This window comes from Micropterus dolomieu, linkage group LG01, assembly GCF_021292245.1.
Source record: "Micropterus dolomieu isolate WLL.071019.BEF.003 ecotype Adirondacks linkage group LG01, ASM2129224v1, whole genome shotgun sequence".
Lineage (NCBI taxonomy): Eukaryota > Metazoa > Chordata > Actinopteri > Centrarchiformes > Centrarchidae > Micropterus > Micropterus dolomieu.
This window is the reverse complement of record NC_060150.1, coordinates 7,257,153-7,269,222: the sequence shown is the minus strand read 5'-3', so window position 1 is coordinate 7,269,222 and position 12,070 is coordinate 7,257,153. Positions and strand designations below refer to the sequence as shown.

The following is a 12,070-nucleotide window of genomic DNA, read 5'->3' as shown; positions in this document are numbered from 1 at the left end:
AGGATTTCTGACACTTGTACTTACTTAATGATCAGCTTGAAAAAACAAATCAAATTTAGTCCAGCTATGAAGTGCAACATCATTATGGCAGTCCCTTCTGACAACTGATAGGTTGGATTCATACTTAAAGACATATTTTAAAACACATAATACTCTCATTTGAATATTCTGAAAGATATTTTGTCTGATGTTGTATTTCGACCAAAAAGTAAACTACTAGACCTAATAACATTCTTATAATTAGGCTACATGTACTCCTCCACCACTGACAAATCCCTAAATATCTATAAATCTATAACTATCAAATAATTAAAATTTTTTATGTTTAACTACTAGACACAGTGTATCTCCAACATCACTGTATAATCAATTCTCCAATGTGCACTGGGGGTGTAAGTTGAATATTGGATCACGATTGGCTTCCAGACTAGTTGCAATGGCACAAAATCATGCTTTGTTAAACTCTTGATTTAAGGTGAGCACAAAGAAACTTTACCCCTTCAGTAAATTAATGTGAAAGCAAGCCCTCTGGTGTCAAGCTCTGCACATACATCATCCTGTATAGTGAAGGTCAAACATGTAAGGGAGATAACAATATGCAAAACACGTATTTGATTTTAAGATATCTACAAAGCCTGTACAACTAGACAACTTTCTTATTACATTTTGACTAGTCTATATTCAGTAGCCTATATTCTGACTTGTATGGATGAACCATCCATCCATAGTCAACCAGACAATCCCAGCTTACATCGGGCGAAAGGCAGGGTACACCCTGGACATGTCACCAGTCCATCGCAGGGCCACACATAGACAAACAACCACTCACACCTAAGGACAACTTTAGAGACACCAATTAACCTAGCCTGCATGTCTTTGGATGGTGGGAGGAAGCCTGGGAGAGAACCCACCCAGACATGTGGAGAACATGCAAACTCCACATAGAAAGACCCCGAACGACCAAGGTTCAAACCCATGACCTTCTTGCTGTGAGGCGACAGTGCTACCCACTGCACCGCCATGCCGGCCTGTATGGATGAACCATTTATTCTAATTTAAGATAGCCTATATCTGCAAATAAATGTTGAGTAGCCTCTAAAATGTAAATTATAGATATCCTATATTCATGTCCATCCCCTGTTACTACTGGTGCCCATGGTGAGTCACTGCTGATATGTCTTTATGAAACCGCACCCCCCTCTCTCAGGTGTCACGGTGTATCAACAAACACTGCTGCACGCTTGGCTGCACGTGACACAATAAGAGCTGTGCCCACAATACAACGGGACAGCGGGCAAGGCACGCGCCCGCTCTTCACTGACTGTATCCTTTAGTCACTGCTCGGCGACGTGTTCCGGTCTCTTTCACTAAAACCTTGAAGAGATACTTATCCAGTGTAATGGCGTCATCATGTCGGCTTTTAAAGGCTACTGGTTATACACATTAGCCTACCCATGGCGTTTAGGGGGCGTATCAACAGCACGTGCATCCACAAAAATAACCGTCTAGCAACAGCGGAGTCGTTTTTAAATTCTAAACCTTCCTTTCTGATCGATATTACACCAAAATTCATCCGCCAAGTGCTGGTTCTTTAACAGTAGCAAAACAAAGTAGGCTACTTGGCATGTGATGCTAAGCAACAGCCTGTTGTGATAAAATAAATCGACACACTGCCAGGAGCGTCTGTCCAATTAAAGATTTCACAAACGGTAAGTCAAAGCCCCAGGTCCACTTTAAGCATCACTTCACGTGGCTGAGGGAGCACGCGCGCATCCCGTGAAGGGATCACAACATCCCTGCATCAGTGCGGGTGTCCGTCCGCACTTCAGCATCAGCCCCGTGCTGCAAGCTGTCCCAGCTCCGGAGCACTGCGGTACCCACGTCTTGTGATAAAATAATAATAAAGAAACTAGGGGTTTTAAAAATAACAGACTCGGTGAAGGTTAAATTTGATTTTATAAACAGCGTTCTGTCCCGAGCAAAGTTTCACACGAGTCCCGCAGTACTGAGACCGAGTAGACTTACCGTCAATCGCCATGATGCTCCGTCCCGGACTGTGTGTGTGTGTGTGTGTGTGTGTGTGTTTGTGTGTGAGGTGTTTGTGGGTGAGGTTGTGTAAGCTTTGTTCTTTCAATCAAAGGAGAAATATAAGATATCAATGTTAAAACACACGATATTTAAGATAAGATGAATCTTTATTGATTCACCGAGGAGGAATACAACTAGCTGCACATATACAGAAATAAATACAGATAAATAACTTGGAGAAAGTAAAAGGTATTTAACCTGAAATATGAAAAGAGGTAAGAAACAGAAATTGTTGAGAGCAATTAAAGACAAACTGAAAAGACAAAAGGGACAGTGGTGTGATTAGTAGCAGCAAACATTTAATTAAATAGCTATCACAAGTGCACAATGGAGCATGGCAACATGGCCAGATGACCTGAAGATACTCAACAAAATTATAAAGGCAACATTTTTGTTTTTGCCTCCATTCATCATGAGCTGAACTCAAAGATCTCGAGTGGCCTTTTATCTTTGTTGCGTTTATAATTTTGCTCAGTGTAAAACACATCTATATTCATCATGAATCATACATTATTAATTTATAGTTCTTATTTAAATGTCATACCAAATATTTGATCCATACTACATGGGATTACAAGACATTGCTTTATGTCAAAAATCAATCACAGGAAATCATTAGGTTACATATAATGTATATAAAACTAAAAAACAAACATCCATCATAACATTTTACATACATCTAAATAATTTCAGGTAAAGGGTTTATGTAAGAAATTTGAATTAAACTAGGCACTGAATAGAAGAAAAAAAGAAAAGAAATCCTACAAGACTAAAGTTTATCCTGATGAAGGGCTCTTTTCCCCTCATCTTGCAAGCTTCCTCATAGTAACTGCTAACTACTATTTCCAACGTGAATAGCAAGATTTATAAATTACTGTTAAGTTTAGTAATTTTCTTATTTGAAGAGAAAGAAATAGACAAATAACTAAGTAACAGCAATAGGGCAGCTCTGCACTTACAGTGCAATTAAAAAAAATTAATAAAATATTATTAATTTAAAATAGCAAGAGATATGTTTCAACTACTTGGCTGCAGAGATTTGCTCCCATTCAGCCACAGGAGCATCGTTGGTCACTGAGGTTGGGCGATAAGTCTAAAGTTGTTGGAGTTCAAGTTGTTCCACACCAAACTGGAAAAATAAATTCTTTATGGCTCTCATCTTACTTATCTTATCATGTTGAAACAGGACTTTACCCAAATTGTTGCCATATAGTTGGCTGCACTCTATTGTCAAAAATATGACTGTATGCCAGGTATCCACATTGTTATGGTCACACTCACTCTCTCTAACCCAACAAAGTGCAAGCAAGTGATGCTCAGACGTGTTTGCGTCACAGCTGGATGACGCGCCCACCAGGCTTTCTGTTAGTACGCTTCCGGTGTTGCAGCAAATTCTGTGACCCCTCAGATTCTGAGACTAAAACCAAACCAGGATCTTTTTTTCCCTAAACCTAACCTAACCGAGTAGTTTTGGTGCATAACCCTAACTAATTAGTTTTAGCGCCTAAACCAAACCGAACTGCGACCATTTCACACAGTTTACCACGTGGTTAAGAAACGCCCTGAGAGCTTAACTTCCTATTTGGGTCACAGAATCTGTCGAGTCGAATATTTTGGTGTAACACCAGTTAGTTTGCTTCTGGCTGCTGCTGCCTTATCTTTCTAAGGGATTTGTCAACTGTATATGACAGGCGAAAGATTATAAAAATGAGTGAAATGAAGCCGAACGATTCAGCTGCAACTGAAGACAGAAGAGAGGAAAAAGACTGGGCGGCGGCCAAAGCTGTTTTTGACAACCTTAAAACAAACAAACCGAGACCCGTAAGTTATTTAACTTAGCTGAAATTGTTCATCACCATAAGCTTGTGTGTTAGCTGCACATGCTTTCTTGCACAGTATTTGTGATAAACAACCCTAGTACTGCGTGCACATAATGTTGTTTCCCCCCACCTTTCCATCCACTGACAGCCCAAACCACAGTATGCTGTCACTATCGCCGTCTCCTCTCGCACCCTCTTCGACATGGTGGCAGAGAGGAAGATCTTTGTTGAAAAGGGAGTAGAGAGCTACGTATCTTATCAGGTTGAACATGAAAGCGAGCCTCTGAAACCAGGAGCTGCTTTCCCCTTCGTCAAGGTAGGCATGAGCCTTCTGCACGTCTTTGCAGGGTGTGGTCCCCCGAAATGTTTTATTCAGCTGAAAGGCACGTTGTCCACGCCAGGAAAAAACTTGGTTTACAAAAACGTACAGTGATAATGGACCGCATGACTCCTAGTTTCAAGTCAACAGTCTATTTTCTGTGCTGAGCAATGTTATATCTCAGGCCACATCTCAGTAAGTCATGCAGACCTAAAGGCAGGTATTTGGCTTTTGGCACTGTCAGCTCTAATCATAAAGCTGTTCTTCTTTTAGTAGACACAATAGGATGATGATTATTTTTAATGTTTCTTAACTGTCTATCAGCACACTGTTCATTCATTCTTCAAATGTTAGCTATCAGGAAGTCATGTTGTCCACCTCTGATATAATGTGAGTTCCTCACTGACTTATAACTTCCTCTAACTAACTAACTAATCCAGACCCCGCTGACAGATATGTACAGTGCCAGGCCAAAATAAGTGAAATCCCTATCTAAGGTCAGATGTTAAAGCTCAAGTTCAAAACGGCTTTACTGCTTCTTGGAATGCAGTCATATCGATCATGAAATCACACCAGTCTTCAGCAAGAAAATCCAGGTTTTTTGAAGGATGGAGGAGGTGAAATGCTACTGTACAAGTTTCCTTTAAAGGTTGATTGATGTTCCGAGCTGGTGTTACTGTAAGATGTCTATGAAGATTCTCAGTCATCCAGGTCATAGTTATCCAACGAAGGTTAAAATCAAGGGCAACTGGACTTGGTTGAAGATACTGGAAGACGTTTCGTCCCTCATCCAAAGGACTTCTTCAGTTCTGACTGACTGGCAGGGAAACTCAGCTATTTAACCTCAGTGGGGTCGTTGGCCCGGGTCATCAATACCGCTGGTTCGTCCACAGCAACAAGGAACACTAACGAACCAGCGGTATCGATGACCCGGGCCAACGACCCCACTGAGGTTAAATAGCTGAGTTACTGTAAAGTGGTCTTGTAATCCTTTGGCTGCTATGCAACTGATCAATGTTGAGGGATACAGACCTGCTACCACAGACCTGGAAAAAGACACTGCAGGTTTTACGGCATTGTAAACCTGCCTGGGTGTCGGGTGTAAAGTGCTGAATGACTCACTGGTGCATGTTAAATATTTCCATTGCCCCATCGCTCCTTTTCTCCTCAACAAGCAGTTTCTTAACGGCAGAAATGTCAAGATTTTATCTTTGTGAAGCCCACAAAGAAAAGTGTTTGCTTAATTCGGTATTAGAGGTTTTGAAAATATTAAGTCTGTTCTTAAATGCATATGTGCATTTTCAAAATTTTGTTTTGTCACCTCATGTTGAATGCTCTGACAAAATATCCTGATTTCTGATGTCTTGACACAGGCGCTGATGAATGTCAATTCTCGACTGAGGATGCTGTACCCAGACAGCGAGGAGCTTTTTGACATCGTCTTAATGACCAACAACCATGCCCAAGTTGGGGTGCGCCTCATAAACAGCATTAATCACTATGGTACGGTGCGTCCCAAACCAAAACACTGTTGAGTGTTTAGCACGGTGGCACAATCAAGAACAGAGCTCAGTCTTGTAATTTCACACTAGAAATAAAGAAGAGCTGTGATAGTGTAATTAGAATGGGATTTCTATATTCACACATCTCCAACTTGCTTTTATACTTTCAGATTTGACCATAGAGAGATTCTGTATGACAGGAGGGAAAAGTCCTATAGGCTACCTAAAGGCCTACATGACAAACCTTTACCTCTCCAAGGACTCGAAGAAAGTCACAGAGGCCATCGAGGAAGGTATGTCGGATTATAATTCTGATTTCTATCACAACGCAACCTTTACTTTTTTTGAAAAGAAACACATCAGTTACTGTCCGCATCCCCAAGGCATATTTGACTGATATTTACACACTGTGCTGCGAGAAGGAGCTGACTGACTGTCATCCCAGCACACGCAACAAACACATATGAAGAGCTGATGATAAAACAGGAAGGTCAAGATGCCTGGTATCAAATTTCAGAATGGATAAAACATAGTGGTGGATGCACACTGTCCATCAGAGCATATTTTTAACCAACCCTCCTCTCCCGTTTCTTCAGGCATTGCTGCAGCCACAATGTTTATGCCGCAAACGGACACTCAGCTGAGCGACACTCAGCTGAGAGTGGCATTTGATGGCGACGCCGTCCTCTTCTCAGACGAGTCAGAGGTCATTGTGAAGCAACACGGCCTGGACACTTTCTTTAAGCACGAGAAGGAGTTTGAGAACAAACCTCTCGCTCAGGTTGGTTGTTTCTATGGATGTATGTGTTTTATATTCTTTATTTTGTGTTATCTATATCATTGATCCAAAAGCAATTGCAATATTTCAGTCATTTTTCAGTTGGTTGAAAGTGCTCCACCAAATGTGGAGATCAATCAGGTGAAAAGAAACAATTAACCCAGATGAGTTAAAGATTTGATTAGGAGACAGATTTCTGCTGGTTCAGTCAATTTGATCTGCCCCTTTCTTCTAACTTTCAAGACTTTTTAAATTAACTTTATTCTTTGGCTCTTTTAGGGTCCATTAAAGTGTTTCCTGGAGGCTCTGGGTAAGCTCCAGAGAAAATTCTATGCCAAGAACGAGCGTTTGAACTGTCCTATCCGAACCTTCCTGGTCACGGCCCGAAGTGCAGCCAGCTCCGGGGCTCGCGTCCTGAAGACTCTCCGCAGCTGGGGCCTGGAGATCGACGAGGCTCTCTTCTTAGCTGGGGCTCCCAAAGGGCCCCTGCTGCAGAAAATAAAACCGCACATCTTCTTTGACGACCAGATGTTCCACATCGAGGGGGCCAACGAAATGGGAACCATATCTGCACACGTCCCCTATGGGATCGGACAGAAGTACGACAAGGGGAAACTCATTGAGCAGCCGGCAAAAAAGTAATAACCTAAAAATGGTTGAAATATTAAATAAGCACTATTTTGTCAGAGATTTGCTTCAAATAAATATAATAATAATAATACTGGATTCAGGAAAAATGTATCTATCAAAAAATAACAGCAATCTTTTTAGTGGATTAAAGTAATTAAATGGTAATGCAGTCTAAAAAGATTCCTAGTTTTTGGGGTTTTATAAAATACTGTCTACTGTTTTCTTTAGCATGGGGTATTATTGATGAGGAAGGGGATGTATTTTCAAAGCAAGAGTTACAGTAGTGCCTTACACTATTTAACCGTACGGTTTTAAAATAGGTTATGAATCTGGTGTTTCTATCGGTGCCTTTTAACTATTCGAAGTGTTTACCTGTTTACCTTTCAGTGTACACTCATTTACATAGGAGTTTATCTAATTTTCTTTTCACTTTTATACAATAAACTTGCGTTTATCTTATCGTGGTTTTTGGCTATTGGTCCTTGGCATGTTCTGTATAACCAGGGTGGGAGAATGTATCTGCTGTAGTAGTTGTTTTTTCTCCGCTGGATCCTTCATAGACTTAAAAATCACCAGGGTATTCGTTTTGCACACTTGATGGGACAGATTAATAGATATTAAAATCAGCTATCAGGGTAGAATGTCTAGCTTACAGGGATAACACTGAAACTGCCTTACTTTGTTATTGTCTTTGCAGTTGATACACACAAACTATGAAAAACTCACTGCTTTATATTATTCCCCAAAACCTTTGTACTCATGTTCTGTGAGTTTAAGCTTTTACATTATATCTGGAGATCAGGCAGCCCACTGTAACTACACTTTTCTATCATGTTATCATGTTTTTATATAGGACTCACTATATATTCTGTATATGTTTGCAGATTGCTCTTGATGTATTTCATATTGCAAACATATGTAAATGTATCCTCTTCAGGCAGGTACAGTTAATGTGCTAACTGTACACTCATGCGTTTGTAAATGTTCATATCATGTCTGGTAATGTTCCTCAGTGCCAGATCAAGACATATTTTGCATTGATTGTACTCCTGTTGTGGTAGCAATAAAATTATTTTTGCACCTTTTCACTTTACTCTGATTAGTATTGAGTGTATTGAGTACAGAGGGAGTAGTTGGATGAAGAGTGAAAGAACTCCAGTGGTGGAAATACTAAAGTAGTATCATGGGTCATTCATGCTACTTTTCACTTCTACTCCACTGCATTTGACAGGGAGATTGTTTTAGTTTTACCCATCTACATTCACGTTACACTAAAGAACAATATTATGATGAGCTTATAAACATGTTAGTCATGTTAAAAACAATTTCCTCACAACCTCGTGGCCTAATTATTACAAATTTTTGTCACAGACCTTTGTTTTTTTCTATCTGGTCTATCCCGTTAATCATATCACAACCCCCAGATTTTAGCTTTTGGCCTTTTGAAGCGACCAGACCTCTAGCTTTAGAATAACTAGATTAAATTACCAAACTCAAAATCATTAAAAGGTACATCTATAGTAAAATGCCACATGGAAATTGATGCATCACTATTATAATCTAATAATTTCATGTAATAATATCAGTCACAGGGAGCATTTTCCGTAGACAGTTAATTTTACTTTTTATACATTTTGCTGGTGGTAGTTATGTACTTTTAATAAAGTTGAATACTTGTGTAAGATGTCTGTGAAGATTCTCAGTCAGCCAGGTCTTAGTAACCTTTTATCAGATTCCCTTGATTTTAACCCACCTACTACTTTTAATTAAGTCGTATTTTGTATGAGGGATTTTTATTTGAAGCATTTCTACATAAGAAAATTATTTGAGCATTTTTTCCACCAATTGTCTTTGTAAGTCTCAGCAGTAGATGGTGCTGTTAAGCTGTAATTGTCCACCTTGATATTTAACACTGATGCAGCCTCATGTTTGGCAAGGAGCCTCTTCCTTGTGAAAGTAAAGTAGTTGTGGTCAACCTTCAGCCCTGTATATTTGGGCAGATCTTTCCTGTCATTAAACTCAGTGTCTCAGTGTCTGTCCAACGTCAGCTGATGGAGATCCACTCTCAGTTAACATGTACATGATGAGTGAAGCCACAAGAGGGAGTTCCCGTTTAACTAGACTGGGATTTTACCATGGATGTAGCTATTATTAGAATTTACAGAGAGGAGGAACAACCAAAGAAACCCCACCTTTGTATACCTTTTCTAAAGTATATAGTATACAGAAGAATTTTAAGGGGGAAGGCAAGTCACCAGAAAACATAATATAGACTTAAAAGTGGAATTGAAATAAATAATACAAAAAGCTCAATACAATAAGAAACCCCCCAAAATACATTTTTTATCTTACAATGCTTTGAGGTATATTTCATATTTTTTATTATAATTTGACTGAGCTCCTAGTCATACCATTTTTTCATATACCTGGTAATATCCCTGCTAAGCACAGCAAGAACAACAAAATGCAAATCTCTCTGCCTTCAGTGAACTAACATTAGGCCTAATTGGAAGTTAATGAGATATCCTGCAGTTCCAGTTATATTAAGAAATATCAGAGATTTCACCTTCCGGGTCTAAAATAACACCTCATAACGTTATTCTTAAGGAAGAAGTTATAACAGACTGTCAGTTGTGGAGTAAGTAACGTTACTCAGATTCTAAAAGTAAGAATACCACACTCTACTCCATTACATTAAGTCTTCCATTAAAAATGTTACTTAAGAGTTCTTCAACGATTTAATATTGTACTTCTATAACACTGTCAGACTCACGATGGACAGTGGATCAAAATTGATGCTACAGAACCAGAGATATCTTCTTCCGTGTCAAAACCAGGCACCTACCTTACCCAAAATGCAACTCCACCGCCAACGGTTGGCACTGAGATTCAGGTGTGTGCTAGTAGCGGCTGCTGTAGCTTCAACCTGAAGCTGCTAACCTGAAGCAGAGACAGGGAGGCTACAGATGTCTGGCAAGCTTTCACTTGTTTCTAATGCCACACCTCCAGAATTTGTTTCATTTTCAAACTTGTAGTCTTCAGACCAAGCCCATGCTGACTCAAGTGACATCATTTGAGGCAATTTAACATTGTCTCGTGCAGGTTGGTCCCTGAAGCTCCAGAAGGCTTTATCCAACTTTTTTCACAGCGCCTGTTAACATACTTTGATGTATGAAATCGGTAGGTCGAGTAGTTGCTTTAATAAATATTTGCAAAAATGTAGTTACAGCATCAAAAGGAAATACACTCTGAGCAAAAAGGTGTTATAAATATCCTGTTATTGGAATGTTATTATTGTTGCAGTAATTGTAAGTAGCATTTGTAGTTAGTTGAGGTGGAGCTAATTTTAACAATTCTATATAGCTACAGTTTGGTAGTGTAATCAGTGACAATGTATTAGACTATATTTGTCATACATCGTATTAATCTGCAGAGTAACTATAGCTGTCATGAACATAACTGTGTCAAAAGCAGAACATTTCTCGCTGACATTTAGTGGAGTATTACTAATTGAAATATGCAATTAAAAGACCAATTGAAAGTACATCAAATTTGTATTTAATTACAGTATTTAAAAACTCCATTCCACCACTGCATACTGAGTTGAGAATACAGGAGGGGCAGAATATTAGTCATTGTCTTGCTTTCTTGGTTTTATTTCACTTGATGCAGTTTTTGAATTTAGCAACAGGCATTTTTACCAATTTTGTTACTATGTAATGGCAATGAATATTGTTTCCTGTAAGTAGCTTGTGGTGCTAAAAGGCTCAACAGGGGGGCAGGAATTATTTTAATTTTACAGTATTTTTCTACAGTTTGGTTATTCAACTTGTCGGCAGAGCATCTTTGCAGCAAGGCATGGTTTTGTCAAGCAGCAGAGTGTGTGTGTGTGTGTGTGTGTGTGTGTGTGTGCGCGCATCCCTGAGAGCTGGGACCAACTGGCTGTTGCCATGGATACTCAGTGCTGACACCACAAGAACTGTGTAGGCTTGTTGAAGATATAATTAATAACAAAGGATTAGAGGCAAAGGTAGCATGGGGCTCAGTATGAGAAACCTCATCACACAGTTACTATAATTGGCAACCTTTCTTTGTGTGTGTGTGTTGTGTATGTGTGTGTGTGTGTGTGTGTGTGTGTGTGTGTGTGTGTATGGAAGCCACAAGAAAAGTTACCAAAATATATTAATAAAATAAACAGTACTCTCATACTCTCCTGCTGCATTTATCTTCTTGACAAGCAATTTGCTCTTAATATGTTTTCTTGGTTAGTGGCCAGAGACTTGTAGGTAGATGTTTTCTGAAAGTAATTTATTTGGACCAACATTACCTTGGTGGGTGTCTTGATGCCTACATACTGGATATCTTGGGGACATTTATTAAACATAATGATATAATTGATATCTATTTAATAAATGGTGGATTTTCACAGGGATGTACAGAAGCTTTGTCTATTGTTTACATGAGTCAGGCTAAAGTCAAGTAGTTTTTAGCCTTGTCTTTATGCTAGTGGCTTTTGGATGGACTGCCATGAAATTTGGTGCAGACATATCCTACATGTCCCCTTCAGGATGAAATTGTAATATGTTTGGTGAACCCATAGGTGAACCCTTAACTTTCCAACTAGCGCCAACACCTGGCCAAAGTTGTAATTTTACCAATACTTTGGTTTACAGCAAAATTCCCACAAACCTAATGACATTCCCACTGTGTTTAGTCCTAATCAGTAAATTTGACTGTATGACTGATATCTCTTGTTAGTATGCTGGTTAAAGCTGTCATTCAACAGCAGGAGGCTACTCTTACCTACTACAGAATATGGTTACATTTAAAAATAGGGAATATGTGTTATTGGTTATTGGGCTAGTACAGTGCTTGAAGACAAAAAGACATGTAGCAACATTTTTGCATTGCCTGAAATAATGGTTATGAATAA

The 12,070-nt window shown here is 39.3% G+C and overlaps 2 protein-coding genes across 2 annotated transcripts in view; one reads left to right on the top strand and one right to left on the bottom strand.

The window, feature by feature from the left end:
• Positions 1-12,070, bottom strand: part of zranb3 (zinc finger, RAN-binding domain containing 3) — a 208,979-nt gene that overhangs the window by 140,692 nt on the left and 56,217 nt on the right. The gene's annotated exons all lie outside the window — the stretch shown is intronic.
• On the top strand, positions 3,306-8,222 carry LOC123974234 (cytosolic 5'-nucleotidase 1A-like). The gene is made up of 6 exons (XM_046054793.1): positions 3,306-3,909; positions 4,057-4,224; positions 5,601-5,730; positions 5,900-6,022; positions 6,326-6,510; positions 6,787-8,222. The coding sequence occupies exons 1-6, from the start codon at positions 3,796-3,798 to the stop codon at positions 7,147-7,149; spliced, it is 1,083 nt and encodes a 360-aa protein (XP_045910749.1). The 5' UTR covers positions 3,306-3,795; the 3' UTR covers positions 7,150-8,222.